Genomic DNA, 27,898 nt, shown 5'->3' with positions numbered 1-27,898 from the left:
ATCACGGCATGGATCAGAGCATCGATCACCGAGACACCGGAACAAACACCGAGACTCCGGAACAAACACCGAGCCCAGGCGCTCACCCCGCAGTGCCAAGGCCACCAGTGACCTGTGTCCCCAGCTGCCTCTCCACACGGTTTCTGAGCACCCCCGGACCGTGACCCCAGCGCTGCCCTGGGTAGCTCGTCCCGAGGCTGGAAAACCTTTCAGTGAAGAAATTTGTCCTTAATGTCCAATGTAAACATTCCCTGGCACAGCTTGGGGCCGTTTCCTCTGGTGCTGCCCCTTGCTACCTGCGAGAACAGAAGGATCTCCCCGGGCTCCTTGGTCCGCTCCGGGAGCTCCCGGGACAGGCGCTGCGGATGGGGACAGAGCCGGGAGGTGGTGGGGATGACCAGGGAGCAGGATGCAGGGAGATGTTGGGATGGGGACAAAGCCCAGCACCAGGGAGGACGGTGCAGCTGCTCTGCAATGCTCGGAGCGTGCTCCTGCCAGGTGTGGGGCAGGCCTGGAGAGCGTGAAGGGGCTTGTTGGAATGGGCAATGAACCCATTCGGCCTCTGTTGCATGAGAGACGGGGTGGAGGAAGGTGGATAATGAGGGAAGATGAGCACTCAGTAATTGGGGCAGGGAAAGGAGGCTGCCAGGGAAAGGAGGGAAGGGAGGAATGATGTGGTCTAAGCCATTGACCAGCGCAACAGTTTTTGCAGCAGCCCTCTGGATACAAACCAGGAGATCAAGGAACACTTGGCAAGGCGTGGACATTGTTGGGCGGTAGGAATCCGTGAAAAGATGATGATGAGCCCTCAAATCATGAAGAGACAGGCTGGACGACGCCAGTTTTACCTCCAAACCAATTTCCTGACAATCATCTCCCCTGGCACCCCATTAGTCTCCAGGACCTCTGTGGGTCTATGTCTCCTCATTGTCTCCCTGGAATGGACCTTGTTACCACCTCCATCTCTGGATGTTCCTTATGTCTAACAGAGAGAAAGAAATTTCCAAAATTGAGAAGGATCCAGAAGATGTCCAGGAAAAAAAAAAATCTCAGCTATGTCATGTCTGTAGGGCTGCGTTTGTACATTCAGCAAGTTATGAAAAGCAGCTCTTTGGGCTGGTTCATTGACTGGCAGGAATTAGAGAGCTAAGTCACTGCAGGGCTGGCAATTAGCTGCTCTGGAAGTGTTTTTGTAGGGTCAAATTTCCAGCACGAGGGGAAGAGTGTGTAAAGCAATCCGCCCCTCGGCGCAGGAGCCGGGCGGGCAGGGGGAGCTGCAGCTCCTGCCCTCCCGAGGAAAGAAAAGGATTGTTCCTTAAAAAACCACCGCTGTGAGGGGCAACACCCCCAAATCCTTCCTCCAGCAGTGCCGGGGAGCTCCCCGGGAGCTGTGCAGTGCTGCTTTCAGCTGGAACAGCAGCATTTCACATCCAGGGTTTCCCTGCCTGTCTTTTCGCACTGCCAGAGAGGCGGCTGAGCAGCTGGAAAAGCGGAGGAATGTGACTGGAAAGCCCCGGCCTCAGCAGCACCTGCACTTTTTCCCTTTCCCAGGTGTGTGGTTCCCTTCCTTGAAGGGGAAAAGTGTGGCCCCACGAGGAGCCATGAGAGCAAACAGATCTCAAGACAGGAGAGAAAAAGGGCAGGAGGGGGACGAGGGTGACCTCAGGGATCTCTGCCAGCTCAGCTGGGCTCTCTGCTCTCAGCAAGAGCCACCAGGGCGTGGGGCTGGGGCTGCCACGCCGCCCGCTCCTTTCCCTGCTTGGTCGCTCCTGGCCATAGGAAGGGGCTCGGCTTGTGCTGGAGAGAGGAGAGGACGGACTGGCAGGGGGCACAGGGAATGCCAGAGCTCCAGCAGGAAGAAATCAGGATTCATTAGTTCCACTACGAGCAGAACGACTTGCTGAAGGAGCCCGGGCTTCAAGCTGAGCGCGTCCCTCTGGGCTGCGTCTGGGGGACCCTTTGATTTGGTTAATTAGACACAAAGTTTTTCTGTGCAGTGGGAGGCCGGGTATGTGCTGAGGAGCGCAGCTACCCTGGTTTTACTAATGAGATAATTAATTGTGGCTGTCTGCGAGGCTGAGTGTATACACAACTCCACCCGCGCACACACCGCCCACCCCGAGCCCTCTGCTCCCATCTGGAGAGGCCTCGCACCGCAGGTGGAATCACGGAATTACGGTGTCAGCTCTCCCTGCAGAGCCCTGCCCAGGAGCCATCCTCCCACCGGCCGCTTCTGCAGCGGGACCTCATTTACATCTAAATATCCTTGCAACAATTTCCACTGTTTGACTGGCCAAACTTCCTAATTCCGCTATTTTTCACCCTATATTTGATCTTTGATTCAATGAAAGAGCTTCATTTTGCCTCTCTCTTTTCCCCTGCTCCAGATCTCTCCTTACACAGTTCAAGTGTTAGGGCTTGCCTACACTTGAAGGTTGACTCTGGTTTTAGGGACATATAAATCTGAAAGACAGGAACTAATTCTTGAATTCTTTTGGAAGTGCTTACTCATAATCAGTAATTTCTCAATAACTTGGTGTCCTGGCTGGCCAGTTCATCCTCCTGTTGGCAGCCAGGAGCAGGTAAGGCAAGGTTTGTAAAAGGCAGGTCTGTGTTTTTTCAACTGCTTTCTCTCCATTGCTCTAAAATGAACTAACAACCTCCCCCTCCAGAGTCTGCCTCCCTTAAATCCTCACGCTGTCACAGCTGAAACGTGGCTACAAAGAGCTCTAGGAATTCCCCAAGCGTTTGGCTCTGCAGGGGTTGTTTCACAGGTAAGGAATGCAGCACCGGGCGCTGTGTCTCCTGCCTGTCTGCCCCTGCAGCGGGCACAGCGGGGCTGCCTCGCCCGGGCTGCACTGCTGGCTTCGCTCAGGGCACAGGGACACCCCCGAATGTCCCGTTCCTGCAGCAGCCACAGCCCGGTCCGTGCCCCCAGCGGGATCATCCCCAGCCGGGGGTGCTGCCGGAGCCTCCCGAGCTGCAGGTTGGCGCTTGGAGAGCCGTAATTAGTGCGTGCAGGGGCAGATCTGGGCACTGCAGTGCGAGTACCCCAACCGGAGTGATTTAGCTTAGCAGCAAATTGCACGGCGTGATTGCTCGGGGATCTGGGCAAACTATTCAAAGCAGAAGAAAGCGTCTGATGAATTCGCCAATATTTTTGTTTGTGGACAATCCCCCAAAAAGACAGAAGCAAACCCTCCAGTTCTTACCAGTGTGTTTGCTACTCAAAATTGCTCCATGAATCATTTGTGACTGAGTGCAGTCAGTGAGTTTCTCATGTCCTCCTTTTATTTTGTTCTTTGAGCTCTAGCTATTCCTAATTTGCTTGTGCCAAGTGGCTGATTTCAGTCCCCAAGTTCACACAGAGCACTCAGGTCTGTAGCAAGAGCTACCTTTTTATCCTGTACAGCTTTTAGTAAGTAGAATTGCAGCCAACAAACAATAATTAAAAAAAAAAAAAAAAAAAAAAAAAAAAAAAAAAAAAGTTGCTGCCACTAAACAGAATTCACAGCTTTTTCATGAGGAAAAGACACATTTCCCACAGGCTTGTCTCACCACTGCTCCCCAAGGGATAACAGAACAGCAGTGTCACAGGCAGGTGATGTTCCACGGTGGCACACAGCCCTGTCTCCCTCCCCACACAGACATCTCCCTGTCTGCACCCTTTAGCCAAAACACAATGCCTGAAACAAAGTGGCTGTGCTGCAGGAGTGGGAGATGAGCAAGGGGAGGAAGAAAAAGCCCCGGTGTCTGAGTGGAGGAGCTGCAGACGGCCGGAGTGACTACGAGGGAAGGGAGGCAGCGCCGCTCCAGATTTCAAGTCCCGTGCTCCAGGATCTACATGCCATTTCTTGGATGTGGTTTGCCCCGAGGGCGATCTCAACAGCTGTGAAGTTTCAACAGATGAACAATGTAGTTTTCAATAAATTTCACCAGGCAAAGGAGAGGATTTTAACTCGTTCATGCTAGCCCACTTTTGGTCTGAAGGCTCTTCTGGACCCGAATCCATTCCAGTCAGGAATGTTTCCTGACTGAGCTCCAGGCACACCTGAGCTCCACTGAGAGGTTTTCCCCCTCAGGAGAAGCTTCTCTCAGCCATGCCCGTGGGTCCTGGGGGGTGCAGGAACACCCCTGCCTTTACCTGTGCCTTTACTTGAGCCCACTCTGCTGGAGGGAGGTACCAAACGTGGATGCGCTCAGCTCCTGGTGGGGAAAAGAGAACAAATAGACAATTTTCCAAATCTCCTCGTGACAACTGCATCTTGGAAGTTTCATTTCCTTTCTACTCACACATCCAGAAGTGAGGCTTTGGAGTGGAGTTGTGTTCTCATCGCAGCTGAAGGCTGATGCCATAATTGTAACTGAAATTCTTGTCAGAGAAGTCAAGAAATTACCTCTTCAAAACATATCAGGTGTATCCTCAGATCAACAGGACAATTACTGTGAATTCACCTGCTGTACACAGGACAAGACAGCAAAGTCTATTGTGCATGTCTGGGGGAGCTGAGCAATGTGACCTTTGCTCTCTCTCCTGTGGCTGGGATCTCTCAGGAGGTTTCAGGGAGTCTGAAGCAGCGAGCTCACACCCCTTGCAGGAGATAACAGTGCTGGGTGAGCCCTGGATGATCTCACACCTGTACAGGCTCCTTGTTTCACCTGTCCATGCTTTACTGTCTGTGTCCAGGCTGGCAGGCTCAGTGCTGAGCATTTCCTCCTCACCCAAATGTCTGCCCAGAGGCCATTCCCTCCTGCTCCCTGGCCGGTCGGGTTCTCCCCTCTCTCTGCAGACACACAGACAGACAGACAGACAGACAGAGAGCAAACATCTCCAGGAGCTTCCCTGGTGGTTCCCCACACAGCTCCGGGGGCACTGATGGAGTTTCACTGTAGTGAAACAACACAAGGGCAGCTACAGGCTGGAGGATGGGTCTGTGTGCCAGGCAGGGGTGCCCAAGGCCTTAAGGGTCTCTTATCACCCACCCATGAGCAGCTACTGCTCTGAGCTGGATCACTGCAGTGACTGCCTCCCCAGCTCTGCCCTTTCCCAAGTGAGGACAGCTCATATGGCACCCAGAGAGATCCTGGGAGCTGCTGCAGCCTCTACACAACAGTGCACACACACTGTGATCTGGGGTCCAGCTCTCCAAAATGTTTCATGAGTTTTAGTCACCACATTGCTCTCCCTGTCCTATTGAGGCTCCCCAGCCATCATCTTCCAGCAGAAATCTCTCAGACAGAAACCAAATATCAGATCCCATCTTTTCCTTCCTGTAAAAGAAGACAGGTATCTCATTTTCACATGGGAAGTCAATAAAGCAGATGCATAGGCTGCCTGGTTGTGCACTCTGATTTCTCATGATTTCTGCTGAAACCCCATCCTGCCGGGATGTGGGGAGCCCTCTCTCCTTCCTGCTGTTGCTGGCCTTGGCTTGCCAAGCTGGCCTGCACACCCCAGGGACAGACACCTCACCACGGGGTGAACACACCCCAAGGGACGATGTGGAGGGGCAGGAGGGTGCCAGCAGCAGCGGGGCTGTGCCCACAGGAGCTGGGGGAGCGGGACCTGCTCCAGGGAAGGGAGCTCAGCAGCGTTTGCTGGGGGTTTTGGCTGCTCTGAGCAGAAACGTGCGTGAAGAAAAGCCTCGACCCACACCCTGAATTCCACAGCTCGACTCCAGCGACAGGGAGAGGGAGAGAGGACAGGACGGGACATTTCCAGCAGCCCTGCGACTTGTTCATAAAAGCCTCATCTCACCAGCCCTGCCTGCCTCCTCCCCCATCGCCTCCACAGCTCACGCTGGGTTTTATTAACGCAGATCCCCTCAGGCTAGAGGGAATCACATCCCAGGAGACATTCCAGTCTCAGATCAGCTTCAGAGGGGATCAGAGGGAGCCAAGGGTGGGGGGCGTTTCACCAGGACGTTCCATTGGCAGGTTGGGAGCGCTGCAAGACGGCACTAGCAGCGTCCTTATCACACACCGAGCAGCCGCAGGGCAGCCGAGCCCTGCTCCGTGTCCCAGCCTCGTCCAGGCCGCCGGCTGGGAGCTCTTCCCTGGGCTGTGCTGGGTGCAGGGAGTGTGGGCCCGCGGCTCAGCTGAGCACACCTTTGGGGACACCGCAGCCACCGGGGCTGTGACACGGGGTCAGCAGCCGTGCCCGGGCAGTGCCAGGGCTCAGTCGCCGGCTCCTCGCCACCATCGCGCCCTGCACCAGTCCGGACCAGCAGCCCTGGCCAGGAATGGGAGCTGGCTCCCCGGCGTCTGGCTCCCCAGGTGAATTGTGGTGTGCCCTGAGCCCACGCCAGGAAAATGCCAGCAGATGAAACTGCACGTCAGGCCAAGAGACACGAAGATGGATGTGTTTTCCTCGCCTGCCTTGTCTCGCAGGCAGCGCTTCCCAGCGGAGCCCGGCTGTGTTTGTGTGCGCTCGGCTCCTGGCACGGGGGCAGGAGATGATTTGACAACAAACACTGCGGGAGCTCCCCGAGCTGCAGCCGGGCCCTGCCCTGCCGGGACCGCGGCACGGAGCCGCTCCCCGGGGCCGAACCCCAGCGCTGGGTGCAGGGCTGGGGCTGGGGCTGGGGCTGGGTACCGGGGATGGATGATCCCGGGGCTGGGTCCCTGGGCTGGATCCAGGGCTGGCTACCGGGGATGGATGATCTCGGGCCTGGGTCTCTTGGCTGGGTCCAGGGCTGGGTCCTGGAGCTGGGTCCAGGGCTAGGTCCAGGGCTGGATGATCCCAGGGCTGGGTCTCTGTGCTGCTGCAGCTGCCCTGGGGCTGCAGCAGGAGAGGGGGGAGGAAGAGGACGCTGCAGGAGCCCGCAGCTGCTCGGGCACTGCAGTGTGAGCTGCACGGGGGACAGGCTGTGCTGTCTCAGTGCCCCCCCGGGACCCCTTCCCTGAGAAATGCAGCGCAAGGTGAGGGGCAGCACGGTCCTGCCCCATGTCCCTCGTTCCGAGGGGACAGCAGTGCCTGCCCAGCAGCCCTGCAGGCGGTCCTGGCCCTGCCCAGGGGCTCTGCCCCTTGGATTCATAACCACAGGCACTGCATCCAGCAGATCCCAAACTCATCTGACTCTGCACCGCTGGGTTCAACCCAGATTTAAGGGCAAAAGAAAGGGGAGTTTTAAGGGCAAAAGAAAATAGATGTAAAGTAAGTAGTAGGGAACCAAGCAAGACTTTCTGGAAATTCATAGTGAGACTGACCTAGTTAAGCTGAAGTCTGAAAAACTTTGGTGTTTTCAAGGTTCACTGTTTGGACGCAGGACAGCCTGCAGTTCCAGCATTTTCATTTAAAAGATTTTTTAAAAACCTAAAAGAGATTTGAAGCAAAACACTTTGCTGGCAAGTATATATTTTTATGTATTGCTTTATTTTCTATATTATTTTACTTTTCCACTTGTGAGTCCAGGCCAAAAGGCCAAGTTTCCACTCCACAACCTCTTCTTGCCCACTCCCCGTGCCCATGTCTTGGGCTGCCAGCAGAGGAGAACTGGGTAATTCACAAAGTACTGCTGATCAATCATGTTTACATGGGCAGGTCACTGCACGTGACCCCCAGCCCTGTTTGCACCCACCACCTGCACAAACGCCCACTGTGGAGAAAAACAAGGTGCAAGGGCCACAGAAAAGGGGAATCCCAAAAGCCAGAGGTGAGAACAGAGATTTGCCTGCTCCAGTGATGCTGGAGACATCAATCCATGAAGTTATCTCCTACAGAGACAGGAGGAAAGACATCAGAGAAATCAAAGGGGTTTTTCTGTCCTGGGGATTTGGCTCCTGGACCCTCTTCCAGCTGCTCAGGGAAATGCCCAGGAGCTGTAAAGCTCTGTGCTGACTTTGCAGGGGACCTCAAGCCAGGTCCCCAGGCACACAGAATACAACTGTGAAAGTCACACCAGGGAGGTGGCAGGAAACAAAGGACTTTGGACAGACAGGCTTAATCCATTTAAATTCAGTTTCTCTCTCACTTCCCTCCCCTTTCCCCTTGGCTCTCATCAGACAGCTCTTCCCCCACCTCCTCTCAGTCCCAAGTGCCTTACAGCAGTTTCACACCCAAGTGGCCCATGGGCTGAGAGAGTAATTCCACCTCTTTGCTGCTCACAAAGAATCAAGCCTGCTGTTTTCTTCCTCTTGCCCGGCCTCTTTTCCCCTGACACCTGCTGGGCTGTAGAGAGGGGTTATCCCCAGCTGGTGGCTCCTGTTGGGACTCACATTACGATGCTGCTTTGCCTGCCCAGGTGTTCACAAGGCCCTCCTTGTTGGGAAGCCTTAGGGGAGTGGGAGAAGAGCTAATGCTTGTGGTCAGAAGGACTCGGAAAGCTCTGCCACTTGCTAGAACTGGAAAGCCCTGAACAGATGCTGAACAAGAAGAGCTCCATGTGGAGATGCTAAATCAGCACCATCAGTGACCATTGGCACCTCTCAGCCATGAAAATTTCCACTGAGCTCCTGCAGCCGTCCTGAGAAGCCCAGGTTTGGCTCCAGCCTGGCAGGAGCTGCAGGAAAGCAAGCAGACAGTGAGAGGTCAGACTGAGAGGTGTCAGACTCTCTGTCAGTGCTCTGGGGCTGGGTGGGAGCCCTGTGCTGGCCTGGCAGCAGCCTCTGTGCATCCACTGGGCTGCAGACAGGCAGGGGTGAGGGCTGCACAGGCAGGACAGGCAGTGCTGAGATAGCTCCCAGCTCAGGAACACAACAAAAAGGAATTCTGCAGGCTTCACACAGGGCCCCCTCTGCAGAAGGTGAGCACGAGAGCCCCCAGGACACCCAATGGGCCATTTTCCTACAGCTAAACATCTTCTTGCTTGGCTGGGAAATGTCTGTGATCCCAAACACACCACGCACTTTCTTTTGTGCTAAGTTCCATGGCAGGAGCCAGCAGTTCTTACACACAGTTCTATCTCTGCATGGACCAAGTTTCCCAGAACACCCCCTTTAAAAGTCTCCATTAAGAAGAGCCAAAGCTGCCAGTTGCTGCCTTACAGGCTGCTCCCATGCCTCTCCCCATTTCCCCAGGGCTCCACTGCCATGGGCTGGGAAGCACTGAGCTCCCAAAGACACCAGCATTAAAAGAAAAGACACTAAAGAAAAGAGAGACAAAGGCAGGAAGGCTTTTTTTCACTGGGACCCAGCTGTCTGGCTCAGAGAAAGGCAAGAAATGAGGGTCTGCTCTGCATTCCTGGGGCACAGCCAGAATAACAGCACAAGGGTAAATTCCACAGTGCAAAGTGTTTTTCCCTACTCCCCTGTCCCCTCTTACAAGTAAGGCCTTGGGGTTACACTGAGCATGGTGCTCCAGTGCAGGGACATCTTGCTAACAGCCTGCAAGTTAAACACTGCAGCACCTTCCAAAGGCAGCCAAGACCAGGCTCTTTCTTCTCACATCTGCTTACCGTGCCCAGTATTTACACCGTCAGTATGGTTCCCATAAAACTAAACATGAACAACTGATCACAGACAAATAAAGCAGTAATAGAGTCTGGGATGTCAGGAAGCCTTACCCACTCCCTGCACACCAGCCCAGGCAGCTGGAGATCAAAGTTTTCTTATTTGCAATACATTTCTTGAAACAATTTTCAGCTAAACTTGGTCTGCTGAGAGGATGCTGACACAATCCAGGGCTTCTCCCATAGAAACAGGAACCAAGAAACCAGATCTGTGCCTTGCTGCCTCCATCTCCAGGCGGCTGAGCAGATGGAGAAGGCTTTGGTATCTCCAAGATGGGGAGTTGCTCCCTCCTTTCCCGTCCCTCGGCATTCCTGCTAGGGAAAGCCTTCTTGCAAAGGGTTTGAGTGGAAAAGTGAGCAAAGCAGAGCCCTGCACAGGCAGAGCAGGGGTGCAAACACATTTAAACCCGGCTGTGAGCTACTCCCCGTGGGGACTGGAGTGGTCTCGACGGGCACCGAGAGGATTGGGTTTAGTCCTTGGTACCCTCGGGCAGGAGAGGTGGAAGACACCTCTAAAGGGACGCGTTTAAAGGCACCCCAAGGCAGCACCCGGCTGCTCGGAGGCCGGGGCCGGTGCCGGGCAGGCTGGGAGGGGGATCCCGCCCCGCTCCGCCCCCGGGGGGTGTCGGGGCGGGGCGAAGCGGCCGGGACGGGCGGGACCCCCCTCCCGCGATGCCGCCGGGCCGTGTCCCCCCGGCCCGAGCAGCCGCGGCTCGGGGAGAACAAAAGGCAGGAGCGGGAGGAGGCGCGAGGAGGAGGGCAGGCGGCCACGGTGGGGGGATAAAAGGCTCGGAGGGGACCCCCCCTCCTCCTGTGCCCCATGTCCGAGCCCTCTCCGCCGCCCGGCATGGCCCGCCCGCCGCTGCCCGCCGCCGCCGCCTTGCTGGCCGCGGCTCTGCTGCACTGCGCGCCCGCCGCGCCCGCCCGCCGCCACAAACCGGTGAGTCGGGACCGCCCCGAGCCTCCCTCCGTGTCCCCCGTCGCTCTCCGGTGCTGTCCCGAGGGCTGAATGTCCCCGGCAGATCCTCCTGAACGGGACGAGCCGCTTCCCCCCGGCGCTCCATCCATCCATCCATGCATCCATCCCCGCTCGGGATGCCGGCACGGGCAGCGCTGCCGGAGTCACCGGCCCCGGGACGGCTGCTCCTGCCCCGGGGCGCCTCCCGCTCTCCGGGCTCCTTCTGGCTTGTTGGGGAGTTTTCACAGCCGCGGTCCCGAGGGAAAGCGGGGACCGGGACAAGGAGAGTTTAGGAGAGGACGCGGCATCCCCCGTGCCCCGCAGGCAGCAGAGCACTCGCTGCTGCTCCAGCACCCCCTGCACGCTGTGCTGGCAGTTCCGAGGAGCGCTCGGGGAGACGAGACTGAAGGGATCAATCAAAGGCGCGGGCAGGAGAGCAGCAGCAGGGCTCTTTTCTTCCTGCACATGCCTGCCCGATCCCAGCACCTGGGACGGAGCTGCGAGCAGCAGGGACTGCGGCTGCCAGAGAAGACCAGCGGCGTGCGAGGGATTTGGGGGACGGGGAAAGACAGAGAGCTCCTTGTGCTGGGAATGTGTGCGTGCGTAATTGGGTTATTATAGACATGCGCCTCGCTGGTGTGCCATAAAATAATAACAGAGCAAATGCCCAGTAGCAGCCCTAGGGGATTAGTTCAGGTTCTGTCGATGGTTTTATTATCTGCTCTGTCATCTGAGTACTTTCTAACTTGGCTGCTAAATCTGCTGTGGGCTGGGACTTGGCACAGAGCAGCCTTGGCCCCCGGAGTGCTGGCGTTCCTCTAAATGAAATGTCACCGTGCTTGGCTCGGCTCTGCCTCTGAGGAAGGTGAGGCCAAGCTCTCGGTGGTGGCTCTCTGCTCTCCAGGAATGGCGCTGCTCTGCGGGCTTCGGTCCCATCGGGGAGCAGCGGTGGTGGGCTGGGAGGGCAGAGCTCCACCCGCATAAAGCTGGGGACTGCTGGCTCCTGTGGGACACGGGCTGGGCTGGCAGGTGCCTCCTGCTCTGCCCTGTGCAAGCAGGGAAGCTGCTGCTCCTGGAGGAGCCTGCACAGCCCCTGCTCCTGGCCTTGCTGCCGGCAAGGACCGTGTGGGATCCTGGGGCAAGGGAGAGCCAGCCTGGGTTTCACACTGAGCCTGAGCCCAGCCTGCTGCCATGCCACCTTCATCTCCTGCTGCTGAGACACTGCAGAGGTTGCTGGGGCTCAGCTGACTCGGCCACTACCCCTAGAAGTGGGAAATACCAAATTACCGAAGAGCACAGAGTTAGTGCAGGGGTCCAGGGCTGCTCAGCTCCTGCCAAAATCAAATCCACTACCAGAAGGTGCCCCCAGCTTGCAGTCTGCCAACAGAGAGGTGATTTCTTCCTCATGCCAGGCTAATACTCTGCCCTGGGAGTGCCAATCCCAATGTTGGCTAGAGTAACTGCAGGTGATACTCCTGTAAGTAGGTTTTGTTCAGGAATACCTTGTGCTTGTGTGTTTGACCATGTGGGGCTCAGAGTTTCAGATTGATGTGTTTGACTGAGTCTTTGCAGAGATGGTGGCTGCATTGGTTGGGCTGGAAATGGACAAATGATTTCCCAGCTTTTCAAACAGCAGTTCTGTCATCTCAAATAGCTGCTCTTTTGGGTTCCTCATCTGGTGTCAAGGCTTCTGAAGGTTATTCTGCTGCCTCTGAGGTGAAGGCAGTTTTACACGGTATAAGTTGGCAGCAGAGCACCCTGCTCCTCTCCCTGCTGGGGCACAAGTGAATGCAGGACAGCTGAGGTGGCACTGCCGGGCTGGCAGAGCCCGTGCCCTCGGCCACTCTCTGCCCTCTCTCACAGAGAGCTGTGCCACTCCATCGCGTGTTCCCTGCTCTGACTGACTGCTCCGAGCCTGCTGCACAAAGGGATGCTCCCCTAATGTCTGACAGCAGCTCATTTCCTGTCTGGGCACCTTTTGCTGTCAGGTGATGAATGAGAAAGAGCCAAGGGGCTGAGCCGGGAAAAGAGATCCACACTGCAGGAGACAGAGCACAGGAGTTCCTGGAGCTGTGCTGCTCTGTGGGACAGCCCAGGAGCAGGAGTGTGCTGCACCCCGGCTCTTTGTGCTCCAATAGCGAGTCACAGCAGCAGCAGCTGAGAGGGGACGGAATCCAGGGCTGAGATTCATTTTAAAGCCGGGCTACAGGGCAAGTTGCAGAAGGACTTGGGTTCTTTGAGACAAGCCCTGTAGAGCTCCTTCACTTTTATATTAATGCCTAAAGAAAGAAAGAGAAAACTGAGAGCAGAATAAAGGCTGTGTCTGGTGTCCACTGTAAAAGTGGAGAACAAAAGATCTGCAGTCCTCGGGGCTGTGCACGCGCAGACACTGAATTCCTGCCTTGCTTTCGGCTCCCCTGGGAAATCAAAGTCCGTGCATTTGCTGGGAAGCTCTGTCGCCGTGCAGAAGTGGTGGGCACCCTCCCAGCTCCCAACATAACCCATCGGGGTCCTGCCGTTCCCTCTGAACTCAGCAGGTCCCCTCTGGAAGCAGGCACTGCCTTCCCCACAGCCCCTGCCCGCCTCGCTCCGGGCTCAGGCAGCTCCCGCAGGAAGGGTTTGATTTGCACTCTTGGGTTTGGCTATTTCAATCCTGCACTCAGTGGTGGGGTAATTTTAGGCATGTTTATCTTCTGCTCTGGGAGAGACTCAAGACACATGTAAGTAGTTATTCTGCAGCGGGTTTGTTGTGTTTGTGCTTCCACGGCAGCACACACGCACACCCTGCAGTGTGGCGGGGCTTGGGGTGCAGCTGGAGCAGGGAGGGACAGCACAGAAACAGTCTGGGGAGGATCCCCCTCTCCACGTTATGCTGCACTTGCTTCCCCCAATCTTACCCTGCCCTGGCACCATAACTTGTGGGGCTCTGCTGGAGAAGGGATGCACTGTGTAGGAGTTGTTTGAAAAGGATTTTTGGTGGAAAGCTGTCTTGTAGGGATGCTGATCCTACTTCTTCCTACTAAGTAGCTCTTTCCTGCTAATCCCATATATACAGACAGGTAAATGAAGGGTTTGTGGGTGTTCTTGCATATCACTAAAGTGAATGGAAGCACAGCTGAGTCTGCACATAGCTGCCCAGCAAAATGAAAAGCAGAGCACTTCAGGAGTTCACTAAGAGCCACAGACATGTTTTTAGATGTTCACTGAGATCCTGATGCAGATAGAGGAGTCCCAGCAAGGACAGGCAGGTGGCCAGACTTCCTCCTCTTGGTGGATTTGGGCAGGAGAGAGGCACTGGTAGCTTATGGCTCCCCTTAGCTTGGATGTAACTGCACAATGAACAAAACATCTCAACCCCCTCCTCCCCTGCCAGTAGTGTGCCACATCCTAGAGCAGTTTCTTCATTTCAAGGGGATTTCTAGGTCATCAGATTAAGGGCTCTTGAAACCTTTTGCTATGTCAGCATCCTGGGGCTTGTTTGCTCTGCAAGAACTCCTGTTTCTGGCAAACTGTTGCTTGGGTGACACCAGCAGCTTGGTTGTGGTGTTGTTGATGGAATAGTCTCACAAACTGTCACATAATTAAAATGTCTGATAATAAAAATAGTCCCACAGTGTTTATTCATTTGCTTTCTCTTGTTACACCAAAGCCTGGTTCTTTTCATTCTGTATGTGGGCATAAACATTTGCAGTCCATAATGTTTCATGTTCCACGTTGCTTAGGAAAAATAAACATTTTCCTTTTTTCATTGCCAACAACAACTACCACCAAGTAATCCGGAAACAAACTGTCAGGCCCCGGGAGGTAGTGCTGGATGGTGCCATGGGGTGTGGGAAGAGAGTGGAGAGGAAAATCCAAGAGTGTGTGCATGGCCAGGCACTGCAGCAGCTCCTGTTTGGCCTCAGCCTTTGTGCTCTCCCTGGCTGTGCCTGCAGTGGGACCAGGCTGCAGCCCCCATGGAGGAGCCAGTCCTCCAGGAGGATTTTGTGTGAGCAGAGGATTCATACAGGGGTTGGGAGGCTCTGCCTTGTCCTAGGGTCAATAAATCTGATGGCTTTGCCTGGGCATTGTTTCCACTAAGAGGAGCACATTTAGCTCAGGTTAGACCAGACCACAATCGAGTTTCTGCCATGAAATTTCACCTGCAGCATCAGCACCTTCAGAGCCCAGAGTGGTCCTGAACACAACCTGACTAGAGTGAAGCTGGTTCCAGTTTTACCATTAACCATCAGCTGTAGCTGCACTTTCAAATCCAACCCCTGCAAATCCATGCTGGGCTGAGAGGCAGGCTGGACAAAAAGCTGTCTGTGCATCAGGAGAGCAATGCTGATCTCAGGCAGGAACGTTGCTGTTCAGGGGGTGCAGAGCCCATGGGGGACATAGCCACCCCACAGAGGACAAAAAGGGGGTGACAGTACTGTCTGGCATGAGAACTGCAGGAGAAAGCATCTCTGCTGTCCTTCCCCACCGAAATAAGAGCAGGAGTACTCTGAGGTGCAGGCTCATCAGTAGGAGGAGGATAATGCTGCCAGCCAGAGAGGCAGCAAACACTGAGGAACAAAGGGGGAAAGCAGAGTCAGAAGCAATGGAAAAGCAGGAGCAGAAGGGACAGGGAAATGGAGACAAAGTCCATGAGCTCATTCCCCAACTTAAGAGGAAACAGCCCCAGTGACAGGAGAAGCATCCAAGACTGATGGAATTCAGGCTCTAACTTGTCCAGTCGCTCCTGCCTGACAGGGAGAGGGGGCTCCTTTCATGTCCAGGCCACAGAATCAGGTAATTAGGTACACAGTAGAGGACACAAGTTTAAGTTCAGGGCAGGCAGAGGAGGATGGACCCAGGCACGGAGAGCCGTGGGTTTGTCAGCACCAGGCCCCAGCCTCGCTGTGCTCATCCGGACACGGTGCTGCTGTAGCTGGGCTGCTCCAGCTGCTGCTCCTCCCGGCAGCTCTGCAGGGTGACTGCTGCCCAACACAATGAGGTTAAAGATGCTCCTGGCTCCTTGGGATGGCTGGAACACTTCCTGGGAAGATTGGCTGGTGTTCATCTGGCTCCGGCAGCCCCAGAGGTGATGGCTGTTGTATCACAGCACTTGAAGGCTGATAAAGCTGTGAGGAACTGAGTGGGCAGCCTGTACCTCCGCTGTGGTTTCTGCTGTCCCGTGGGATCTGCCCATTCCCTCCTGCCCCGCCTCAGCCTTTCAGTCACAAGGCTGCAGGAAGAGGCATTTTCTTTGTGAGGAGTTGTAGCCAGCCTGCAGCACAGCCCTCTTTGCATACAGCTTTGCTCCTCTGCTGTCCTCACTGCCCTCAGCCCTTGGTTTCAGGCCTGGAATCCTCTCTGTGCTTGTGATCACCCTCTATTGCAGAGCCCTGGCCTCTTCCTTGACTACAAACCAGCTGTTCCCATGCCCAGCTGAACCCAGCCCAGCTGTGGGTTATGCAGGGGGGGCAGTGCAAGTGGCTGCACACACTCAGCCAGAGCCTCAGATCTGTTTTGCACTCTGCTGGGACAAACCCTGTCCTGGATTGCAGGGATTTTCCTTTGCTTTTGTGTTCAGGAATCAGGAATCAGCTTCCCCTCTGCTGGTGGGATGGGACAAGTGGGGATGCCCTGATAGGTACCCAGCAGGCAGTGCCCTCCTCGCCCTCCTCTCACAGGTCTGTAGCAGCTTCAGCAGCAGCAGGGCCCTAAGCGAACCCTGAGCAATGCAGGGGTGTGGTACCACAGCTCAGGGAGCAAAGCAGGATCTCTCCAGGAGAGGCTGGGCTCAGCACTGGCTGGGAAGGATGCAACCTTAAGCGAGCAGACACAATATCTAATCCCTGGGAAGTGCCTGCAGCAAGGTGTGTCCAGCTAAGGAGACCAAGGTCTCCAGCCTGGGTGTCCCCTGAGCATTGTTTGGCAAGTGGTTTGAGCCTGTCACATTTCCCCTCGCCAGCTGAGCCTGCAGTGGCATTTTCCAGCCCTTTCCTGCCATGGTCCTAATGTCGGTGCAGTGACGACAGGGAGAGAGTCACTGTTTGTCCAGGGGCACAGGCAGGGCAGCAGGGCAGGTCTGGCCTCCTGCCCCACCCAGAGCCACTCACAGACCCTTCCAGGACCGAGTCTGCAAAGGGCAGGAGGAGCAGGGAGGGTCCTGGTATTGCAAAGAAGGCTTTAGAAAGCTGGGATTCAGAACAGTGGCCTTGAGCTAACCGAAGAGGGGAGAGAAAAGCTGCCTCTGGTCTGCCTCTGAGCATGGGATTGCTCGAGGCAAGAAGGAAACAGGCAGCTTCTCCTCTCTCTGTTCCTGGTCAGAGGAGAGTGATAATCTCCAGTTTATGCCAGTGGCCCCAGCCTGTAAGGCAACTGGCCTGCCCAGGAGGGCAATGTGCAGAGCATCATCAAGACAAAAACCCAGGGCTGAGGCATCTGGGTCAGCCTCAGCCCACTCACCTACCCCAGCAACTCCAGAGAGTTTCCCAGTGCTCCTACTCCTGCACTTCCTGGCCTTGGAAAAGCAGATGCATTGATCACCCCGAGTCCTCACTGTCAGGACCTGGCAGTGGGTGCTCCTGAGTGCCCCAGGAACCTGAGCAGGCTCCAGGCTGGGCTTTGGTGACACAGCTGCCATTATGTGCTGCGGTGTCATCGGGGCTGAGAGCAAGGTGTTGGCCAGAACATGAACTTGGTCAGCTTCTCCTGCCAGGCAGTAGCTGCCAGCCCAGGCAGGGTGCCAGGCGGCTCTCAGAGAGCTCCTCTTTGAAAGACAGGTACCTGCAGCCTGGCAGGGCTCCAGTGCTCAGACTGCTCTGGGACTGCTCCTCCTCCCCCTAAAGCGCTGAATGGATGCTCGGTGCCACTGCTGCTGGCTTGGACAGGTTTTGCTGTCCAGGATGTGAAAAGGCTTTCTGTCTTTGCATGTGCTGCTGGAGCAGTTCCTGTGGTGTGTGAAAGTGCACTGGGACACCAGGATTGTATCAATGGTTCTGAGGCAAAGGCTGGCAGGTGCCAAGGGTGTCTGTCTGTCCAGCCGGCAGGCTAGAGCAGTGACACACACACAAAAAGCCTGAAGTGATGTGTGGACACCCAAACTGCACCTTGTGTGACCTCCCTGGCTCCCCTGTCCATCTGTGCCTCGCTCAGAGCACGGGGCCACGCAGGGCCAGAGCTCAGTGGCGGAATTAATGCCAAGGCCTTCACACTTCATTCCAGCCCGCATGAATGGGCTCATTGTGGGGAGCAGAGTGGTGGCAGCATGCAGATTACACGGCATCATGGCAGCTCTGGCACTGTGCCATCCCGACCTCCATGTCCCTGCCAGGGCAGCCAGGAAAGCTGGCCTGGAAGAAGGCAGCTCTTTGCAGGGGAAGAAAGGAGCCTGCCTAAAGCCCAGGTGTTCCCTGTGGAGCCCTGTGGGACTGAGCCTGCCTGTCCAGGTACAGATGCACCACTGCTGCATCTCAGCTCTCACACTGCTCAAACACCTTTGTGCATTTCCTACACAAAATCAGGCAAAAAATATCTGTATTTGGCCCTCTTCAGCACAGTGAGGTGGACCAAGCACCTCTCACCCCACATGCCTCACAGCAGGTTGGAGGTGACACCTGGGTCGTGTTTCATGGTGGCAATATAGTCCTGCTGTCACATGGGAAAAGGGTGGAAATCAGCTAATTAGCATTAATTAATGTTGCCAAGAGAAACCTTGTTTTTCCAACGAAGTGTGGGAGAGCTCAGGAGATGTTATGCCAAGCAGAATCACAGGTACAGTGAGGCAAGGGGATATGGTGCAGCCCTTCCCTCAGGCAGTGATGGGGCTGCAGGGACAGTGCTGCTCTCTCGCCGTGGGCTGGGCTGTCACCCCCATGTCCCTGTGTCCTGCTCTGCCATGCTGAGACCTGCCCACGGTACCGGGGCAGCAAGAGGGCACCACGGAAGTGACAACAGGGAGCACAAGTGCTTGCCGGGCTAAAGACTTCCTCCCATTAATGTCACCTCTACCAGGGCCAGGAGGGAATAAAGGATGTAGGGCAAAGGGGGAGAATTTATTCCCTAGTGATTTGTTTTATACTTGAAGGGTCTGGTTCTCATCCACAGCCTGCAAAAGTATTTCCTGCCGGCCAGCCGCCAAGGAAATGTGGACCAAAAATAGCTGAGTGCTTAGTGGGTGCCATGGCATGACACAGTGCCTCCCAGGTGTGAGCCAGCCTCAGGGCAGCAGGGCCCGGGCAGCACGGAGTGTTTGTGGGGAGCAGCTGGTGCCCTGCAGTGGGGAAGGAGCCCTGGGCAGAAGTGGAGCTCACTGCTGGGGGCAGCTGCCCACCACCCTGCAACAAGAAGCGTCTTCACGGACACCGACGTGGTGGTTTTGCTTTTGCCTTTCAGGACGTGTCTCGAAAGCATCAGCCCTGGAAGGATCAGGCTCCTTGGCTGTCTGCCCTGGTGAACGCTGTGGGCACTGCCAAGGGGGTGTCCGGGGCTGCAGGGGCTGGCTGGAACCCCCCTCGCTGCGGCGTGCCCGACCTGCCACCGCTGCCCGACGGCCAGAGCGGGCGGAACCGCCAGAAACGCTTCGTCCTCTCCGGGGGGCGCTGGGACAAGACCAACCTCACGTACAAGTAAGGCAGGCCTGCAGTGGCCAGGCGGGTTTGCTGCCTGGAGCTGGGATGTGACCCTGAGAGCTGCAGGAGCCGTGTGCTGAACCACGGCTCGTCCCCAGCACCTCCACACACATCCCCTCAAGAGCACCCCACAAACACAGGTGCCCTCCACCCCTGTCCACACAGCCCAGCACCCCTGGGCGCACACAGTCACTGCCCCCGGTGTGCTGAGCTGAGCCTGCAGCCCCAGCACTCTGCTCCCCCCACGGCCACCCGCGGGGGGCTCACCTCACCGTTTATTTTTAAAAGATTTTCTTATTCAGCTGTTACTGATGGTCCCATAAACACCACTTCAGTGTAAAGTTTTGCCCAAATCACCCCGCACATTCTCAGTTGTGAATCTACTCTACAGACTGGTGGGAGGGTTGTGCTGCCTCCCCAGCTGCCCTCGGGGGTACGAGTGGAGAAGTGAGCACAGTCATATGGACCTTGACGGCATGTAAATCATCTTTTGCTTAATCCAATACACGAGACAGTTCCTCACACCATCAGGAGGCTGCAGATAACGGAAAGGCTCTTTTTTTTTTCTTTTTGGTCAATAGTGTTAAAGAAAGAAACACAGCAGAGGTTTACATACAGCAACACTGTTGGTGAAAGGGAAAGAAACTTCCCTTTGTGGCAGATCTTTCAGTCTGCTCTCGTTATTGGAGGAAGTGGGAGCAACTGCTGAGTGAACTCAAGTTTCCAGGGGCAAAAGCAGAGATTGAGGAGAAGAAATCGCATCACACCACTCTCAGGAATCTTTGTGGGGGTGGCCTTACAGGGGATAGACCTGGGAAGTGCTGTGGCACTTCAGAACAACGCAGAATCTGCAAAACTCTCCAGGGAACTCACCTCTGGCACACCAGCCAGAGGGTTTCAACACTGATGGGATTTATCTGCTGCTCATGTCGCTTGGTAGAGGGTGCTGGAGCAGTGCATGTACGGATGGGAGATGTTGTGGTGCTGAGAATGGTGAACCTCATGATGCTGATTGTAGAACTGGTGACAGCCCTGTCCGTGGGACAGCAGCTGATGCTCTCCTCATCCAGTGTCTGTTGCCTTCCAGAATTATCAGGTTCCCATGGCAACTTGTAAAAGCTAAAGTGAGAAGGACCATTGAGGAAGCTTTGAAGGTCTGGAGTGATGTGACCCCGCTGACCTTCACGGAGGTGCAGGAGGGACGGGCCGACATCGTCATCGATTTCACAAGGTGAGCAGGGTGGGCAGCACGCCCTCCTCCCTGCCAGAGGAGCAGAGACCTGCCAGCACACAGCTCAGGCACTTCAATGGAGGCTCATATTTCTGCTTTCAGACACTGGGATCATTTTGGTTCTGTCAGTCGTGGGCTGCTTGGTGTGAGTGCAGCTGTTCCACACTGGCTGTGCACAGCACCGTTACTGATCATTCATTAATTTTCCTGGTACATTTACATTTCTCTGCCCACAGGCTGTTTTCCTAAGCGTTTGTTTTGACTTTCCATCTTCAGGTCCTCCATCCTGTCCCTTGACTGAACAATGTAACTGTCTGCCCAAAGACAAATATAGTTTCTTGGTTAAGTGAATCTTGGCTCCTGGCCTGAAATTCCCTTTTGGCAAAATACGCACTGGGGCAAAGACTTCCCTGAGCTGCGTGTTTGCACAGAGCTAATGAGGGCAGTGGAGACTGTCCAAGCAGTGATGTGATTTGCATGCTGTGTATTTGTCTCCCTCAGCTCTCTCAAGTGGCCACATCTCTCATGGGTTTTCTTCATTACTCATCAGTGGCTTGGCTTGAGTGAGGACCTGAGAGTTTGGCTGGGTTTGCTGCCAGCTGCCCCTCTGCAGCCCCCCACCACTCAGGGATATCAACTTAATCTTGGCTTAGGCAGTCACCTCCTTAATTCTTTAGGCTCCACACTCAGCTCTGGGTTGGAAGCTGAAGCGGGGAAGAGGAGAAACATCCCTGAGAAAACATACAAACTCTGCAGGGCTGGTGTGACTGAGATCTGCTTCCTCAGTGCTTGGCGTGATCAAGCTGCTTCCTCAGGGCTCTGATGCAGAATTTGGCTTGTGGCAATTGGAATAGCTCTGAGCAGTTGATCTAGACCAGTGGGATGAATTTAGGACGGGAATGAGAGCTGCTGTCCCCTCTCGGTGGCTCCCACCTTTGGCTGTATGATGCTGGAGCTCCACGGTCCTTTGTCTGAGGTGCCACGTGTGTTCCCTGCAGGTACTGGCATGGAGACAACTTGCCTTTCGATGGGCCTGGAGGGATCCTGGCACACGCCTTCTTCCCCAAAACACACCGGGAGGGAGATGTGCATTTTGACTATGACGAGACCTGGACGATTGGGAACAACCTGGGTACGGTACTGTTTGTTACAAGGGAGCTTTGGGTGCTCCAGGATGCTTGGCAGTGAACTTGGAAATGATTTCCTGTGGTGTGAACAGGGACCCTGTAAAACTGAGAGGCAACAACTATTTTTGTGGTGAGCACTGTCATCTCCCACCACACAGAAGCCTGCTTTTAGCATTCAGGTCTTTTTATCTTTCAGCCACAGCAGAGCTGGTGTCCAGCAGCAGGACCTGGGCTTCCCCATGGACTCCTCCTGTGTGGGGGGAGCAAGAGATGGCTCCTCTGCCCAGCCATGTGCCCTGCCACTTGGGAATTGCACCTGGCCTTGGCAGGAGTCATTAGAAGTGAAACAAGGAAAGGATGAAGGAAAACTGAGGCTCAAGCTCTGTGTGACACCAAAGAACAGTCTCCAAAGAACAGTCTCAGTCCCAGTCCCTGCACTCATTGTTCACCATCTGCCCTCAAACAAGCCCATAAAGGGAAACCACCCGGGCTCCAGCTCTGTCCCCATGGCCTGGGAATGCTCTGACCATAAACAACACCACATCCAGTCAAGACTCTTTTTTAAGTTTTTGCTAATAATAGATCCAAGCTGGTAGCTCTTTGCTTGGGCACTCAGGGTCCGGTGTCACAATATCTCATGAGATACTGCAGCACTGCCCGAGACCAGCTGGAGCAGTGCCCAGAGCAGCAGTTTCTGGAAAACTCACCAAAATTAACCAAGGTCAGCTCCTCCTCCTCCTTCCCAGTTTATCTACACGGACAAAGAAATAATCACAAAGCCCAAGTTAACCCTGGGGATTCCCAAAAATGTTGGCCATGTCAGCGGGGTCCCCCAAAGCCCGTGTCAGTGCCAGCTGTGGGCCAGTTTGACTCTGTGGGGCACAGCACTGCTGTGCCTCCAACCCTGCTCATGTTGACCCAAAACAAGAGTCACAGAGCTCAGGAGCTCTTTGCAGAAGTTTCTGCTCCTGGTGGAGGGGTCAGCTCTGTTGCTTTTCCCCCTCTGTTGGGGTTGCCTGTGTTGTTGAAGAATTTCCTGTGTTCTGCCATAAAACAGTGGTGGGGGCAAACCAGGAACCGAAAGTGGACACCAGTTCCCATCAGAATCCAGCTCCATTCCATAGCATTCCCCCCTCCCCCCATATCATCCATAAATAACTGCTGTAAAAGCTCTTTGGAGCTAATTGCCGTTTAATATGCTGAAAAGAGCTTTAGGATATAAACATGGATAAATCTTTGCCTTAGCTCTCAGTGAGACAAGGAAATCCTTAGCCTCATTTTACTGATGGGAGAGCACAAATGTGCCCTGGGGTCACTCCAGAGCCGTGCAGGAAGCAGGGCCCCACGTGGAGGAGCATCCATGGGGGACACAGGGATGCTGCCCAGCACAGCCTGTGCTGCTGTGCACCTCCCCTGGAGAATCTGACAGCACAGCTGATCTGCCAGCACTGGAAAGCAGCAAGTGAGGAGCCTGCCAAACTAAACACAAGTGTCTGAAAGTTTGTAATAAATCACTGGCATAGAAATCCCACTCTCTCAGCTGACCTAGATGTGTTGATTTAATCAGGTCAGTGCTGTGCAAATTCATCATTTCCAGGTAAAGCTGGCCAGTGGAGGAAGGATGGGGCTCACCTTCCCCTCCACCCTCCCCAAGTGTTCCTCCTCACTGTATTCTGCCTGGTCCTGCTGCTGAGAAGTGACCTGCTTCCCTGCAGCCTGACCTACTCCTCTGGAGCCAGCAGGGAAATCCTGCTTGGAGCATCAAGGCTGGCTGACACATCCCTGCTGTTCTCATCACTTGGGCTGCAGCTTGGAGGATTTCTGGCTGAAGGGAAGTGAATGAATATGCTGGGACTTGTCAACCAACAACCTCCACTCATAGTGAAATTTATCAGCTTTAAAAAGGACCCATTGGAAGCTAAACAAAACCTGCCAAACAATACAAGTTTGTATACTGAAATCCCCTTTTCCCTCTCTCCTTCTGTAGATGCTCCAAGGTCACGTATTCCTAAAACATGGTGTCCCATAAATCTGTTTAAGTCTGGTGAAGAAGTCTCAGGCCTTGACATTAGATAATCTTTTATGGATTTATTTCTGTATGACACCTTCTTGACACAGTCCCCAGACAAGCAATAAATGAGCTCCCTCTGGTGTCTGTGACAGCAGCCTTTGGCAAGTGTTGATCCCAGAGTTCTCTCACCTACACCAGTATCTTCCACAGTGATGAGATCTAACTGGGACTTGCTAAACTTCAGCTCTAGCCAACAACTGCTTCAAGGCTGGGTGGACAAACACCAACCTTAATACTCCACCTCCTACACCTCTGGTCCGGATTTCCTTCTCTGCAAATTTCTCCTTTCCAAAAGTGCATGGAAAACCCTTTCTTCCTGGTAGCTGATTCTGACAACAGAATTGCAAATTACCAACAAGTCCAGGTTAATACCCAAGTGTATGAATTGACTCATGGTGCTTCTGAACCAGTGAACCCGTTCTTTATGCTCTCTGACTCCTTAAAAAAAAACCCTAACAAACATATTTTGGAGCTACACAGGAGATATGTGGGAAAAAACATAGTTGGAGGTAGATTTCTCTTTCTTCATATGTCAGTGTCTGGTAACTGGTAGGAGCAGCCCAGGAGGCCAAAGCATGTGAGTAGACAAAAGTATTTTCCATCCTTTCCCTTCCTAGGCACTGACCTCCTGCAAGTGGCTGCTCATGAGTTTGGCCACGTGCTGGGCCTGCAGCACACAGCTGTCTCCAAGTCCCTGATGTCTCCTTTCTACATCTTCCGCTACCCCCTCAGCCTGAGTGAGGATGACAAGCAAGGGATCCAGTATTTATATGGGAAACGCTCGTGGGATCCTGACCCAACCCCAACCCCCACTCAGCCAGCAGAGCTGCCCCAGCCAGGCCTCGAAACAAACGAGATCACCAACGTGGAGGTGAGTGAATGGCTGCTCTGTGCCCTTCCCTGGCACCAAGGAGGCTGGCAGCAGCCTGGCTTTGTGTCTGCCCCTTCCACCAGCACTGCTGAGCCCACCCCATGGCTGAGCCCACCCCATGGCTGGCACGGGGATGTGCAGGGAGGGATCTCTGGCAGCACATGCCCAACCCAAACCGGGCAGCAGCCTGGCCACAGGGCCCGGGGAGCTCCTGGGTGACGGCTGTGCTTTGGCAGGCTGAGCAGCCCGACGCCTGCCACACGGCTTTCGACGCTGCAGCCACCATCCGAGGGGAGCTGTTCTTCTTCAGGTCCCGCTACGTGTGGCGGCTCCGGGCTGGAAAGCTGCAGGACGGGTACCCAGCCCTGGCCTCTCGCCACTGGCAGGGCATCCCCAGCTCTGTCGATGCCACCTTCGAGGACCCTCTGGGCAACATCTGGTTTTTCCAAGGTAAGAGCTGGACCGGGATCAGATGGCTCAGAAATGCATCTCAGTTACTTAGGGGTAGTCGGGACTCAGCAGGTTCCTGGGGAATAAATCTCCTGGAAATCCAGCAATAAGCAATCCTTGTTATTTGTTTCCTTAACTATTAAAACTTTTTATCAGTATTGAGGACAAAAGAGAGGACAAGGGTTCACTTTTGTTTTAAACACAGCCACAATATCCCATTCTCCTTCCCTGGAACACAAACACTTGTAATGAGGAGAAAGAAGGAAACGTTTACTCCATCTCTCCAGCTGTCATGGGAAGCACTGTTCCAGAAACTTCCCTGGTTGTGCCTGTGTCCCCAGGGCCCTGCTCAGGGGCTGGACAGCATTTTCTCTGCTCCTCAGAGACCTGGATGACCCCATGACTTTATGAGCCTACAGGCAACCTGGGTGCAGAGTCAGGCAACCTCCAGCAACCAGAAAGATTAAAACCAAAACCACCTCCTGGCCATCTCTGGGGTTCAAGGCCAGCAACAAACCCCATTTCAGCTCCAGTTTTCTTTAATGCTCTCCCCAAGTGTAGGTTCGATAGGAGGGATGCAGAATGACATGGGAACACATTGTGGGTGTGCACACCCTGTCTGCACTCCATGAGACCAAATATCAAAATCACACCATGGCTCTGCAGGCAGAGCTCCTGCATAAACATTTCTGAGCACCAGACCTGCACACAAGGACTTACAGTGCTAAAATTGGCAGGCTCCTACGGTGAGCCAAAATGAGATAAGGGGAAGGTATTACATGCCGTGGGCTAATTACAGAGATTCCCGTTTTAATCTAATCTGGAACTGTGCTTTCAGTCTCTATATCAACTTGGCAAATTTTTCCTGGTTTCTGCAGCTTGCTCCTTTCCAGCCACATGCCCCCTTTGTGCCTGTGCATGCCCACATGTTTCCCACGTGCTGAGGTTGCAGGGCAGAGGCTGCTCCCTCCAGCCAAGTCCTTTATAACTTCAACAGATAGAGAAAAATGCTGCTGAAATGGACCTTCCTGTCCCACACCACCACCCAGGCTGAACTGAGGTGGGATGTCAATGCATTGACAGCATTTTGGACACACAACAGTGGCAGTGTCCATTACACTTGGTGGTGTTTTTGCCTCTCAGGCACAGCTTCCCGTGGGAGCTCTGCCAAGGCACCAGCTCCAGTTGCACATTTCACTGCCAAATTATCAGAGTTTTTGACCCCTTTGTCCCCCTTTTTCTGTCTCCTCAATAGATTCTCAATACTGGATTTATGACGGTGAGAGACGGGTGTCTGGTCCCACGCCAATCGTGGAGCTGGGCCTCCCTGCATCCCCTGTGCAGGCAGCTCTGGTGTGGGGGGCTGAGAAGAACAAGATTTACATTTTCAGTGGAGGCAACTACTGGCGCTTCAGCCCCCACAGGCGCCAGGTGGACAACATTTACCCCCGGGCTATGGCTGACTGGCGCGGCGTCCCGCCGGAGATCGACGCGGCTTTTCAGGATGACTTTGGTCAGTGCAGCACCAGCACGGCCTGCTCTGGCTGACACCACTGCCCAGCTGGAAGAGCTGGGCAGATTTAGACAGGTGGTGGTAGTGGAGATTTCCCAGCCATAATACATTTCATACAGTGTAAAGGGACAGTTCCCTCCAGTGGGTAGAGAATTGAGAAGTTTCATTCTCATTAATTGCAGCAACTGATATATAAGTATGATAGAGAGAAGTCAAATATCTGAGCAAGGAATGGTCACAGAGTCCTGCCCATCTCTTACTGCTCCTGCCAAAGGAAGTGATGAGAAGATAACAGAAATACTGCCCATGCTTCAGCCCCGGGAGCTGAACAAAAAACAGGCTGCTTTTGGTACTGACCAGTCCTCTCAGTGTGCCCCATGCTGAAAACAGTACAGCAGTGCCACAGAAACAGTGGGGACAGCCAGGGTGCTTGGGGTGACAGGTGTGGTGAGTGCCTCCCTCTTCTCTAAGGATGAAGTGAAACAACTCCCCACTGCTTCCAGAATTTAAATTCCAGGGCAGCTTGCCCACAGGAACAGATGCTCTGAGTAGGTCTTCACAAGTTGCCTGTCCCTGACATCCTCTGCCCTCACAGGGCTGGGTGACTACAAGCACACAGCATATTTAAACCCACCAGCAAAATAAAATAAAATAAAATAAAATCCATCCTGTTTGCTGTCCAGAAAGTAAAACTAGATTTCTTATTGAAACCAAAACAGTGTGAAAGAAAAGGCCTAGGTTCAGGTAAAACCTCCTGTCTCTTCAGTTCTCTTTCAGTACTGCATGTGTTGCAGAGTGACAGCTGAACAAAATGCTGGGAAAGAGCTCTGAGCCACTTGAATGCTTTCTCTTCTAAACCTTCTTCTCTCACCCACAGGTTTTGCCTATTTCCTGAGAGGCCGAGATTATTGGAAGTTTGACCCAGTCCAGGTGAAAGTGCTGGAGGGCTACCCACGCCAGATCAGCCAGGACTTCTTCAGCTGCACACCCTCCTCCAACTCCTTCAGATGAGGGGGTGCCTGTGTCCTGCACGCTCCCCTGTCATCCCCCTTTACCTCCAGCAGCCACGCAGAGAGCTCTCTCTGCCATTCCTGGCTTCCTTCCAGGCTCAGCATCTGACACACCAGGTGTCTGTCACAAGTGACAAAGTTTGCTCCTCTCCAGTTCCAGCAGCCCCAGCTTCAGTTGCTATCAATGTAAAAGCAGCTGCCGTGTTCTTTACAGGCAAGGGCAGCCACTCTCGTCTAGCAATAGCATCCCAAAGGCCATCAGGCCAGCCTGGAATGGGATCGTGCTCTCATAATTAATCTGAACTCTATCCTGTAGAACTGATGCAATGGCATTTCCTATGTTTACATAACTCACTACGGCAGCCCTTTGCTGCTGCAGACGCTGGCCGAGGAGGAATGATCCCGCAGCCCGGGGCTTTGAAGGACACCGACGCTACCTGCAGAGAAGGAGAACTGCGACGTGCGGGGCAGCCGTGGTGACTGCCAGGGCCCTGCCGCAGCCCCATCCCGGCCTCCTGTTGTATCCCTAGTGCGCGTTAGGATTTTGTACCGATCTCTTATAGACAAGGGGCCCCTTCCCTCCCTCCCTCCCTGGTGCCGGGTGCCAGTGCTGGA

The 27,898-nt window shown here is 54.5% G+C and overlaps 1 protein-coding gene across 1 annotated transcript; it reads left to right on the top strand.

Moving 5' to 3' along the window:
• Positions 1 to 10,269: 10,269 nt before the first annotated feature.
• Positions 10,270 to 27,868, top strand: MMP11 (matrix metallopeptidase 11). The gene is made up of 8 exons (XM_014894480.2): positions 10,270 to 10,389; positions 18,775 to 19,007; positions 20,098 to 20,241; positions 21,240 to 21,373; positions 24,057 to 24,310; positions 24,547 to 24,760; positions 26,016 to 26,273; positions 27,151 to 27,868. The coding sequence occupies exons 1-8, from the start codon at positions 10,270 to 10,272 to the stop codon at positions 27,282 to 27,284; spliced, it is 1,491 nt and encodes a 496-aa protein (XP_014749966.2). The 3' UTR covers positions 27,285 to 27,868.
• Positions 27,869 to 27,898: the final 30 nt, after the last annotated feature.

This window comes from Sturnus vulgaris, chromosome 19 (genome assembly GCF_052056855.1).
Source record: "Sturnus vulgaris isolate bStuVul1 chromosome 19, bStuVul1.hap1, whole genome shotgun sequence".
Classification (NCBI taxonomy): domain Eukaryota; kingdom Metazoa; phylum Chordata; class Aves; order Passeriformes; family Sturnidae; genus Sturnus; species Sturnus vulgaris.
This window is presented reverse-complemented; position numbering and strand designations above follow the sequence as displayed.

Bases quoted from the DNA above. Each gene is read 5' to 3' on its own strand.
- MMP11 (XM_014894480.2), top strand. From the start codon at position 10,270: ATGTCCGAGCCCTCTCCGCCGCCCGGCATGGCCCGCCCGCCGCTGCCC. The intron at 10,390-18,774 runs GTGAGTCGGGAC...TTTGCCTTTCAG, and splicing joins CCGCCCGCCGCCACAAACCG to GACGTGTCTCGAAAGCATCA. The intron at 26,274-27,150 runs GTCAGTGCAGCA...TCTCACCCACAG, and splicing joins GGCTTTTCAGGATGACTTTG to GTTTTGCCTATTTCCTGAGA.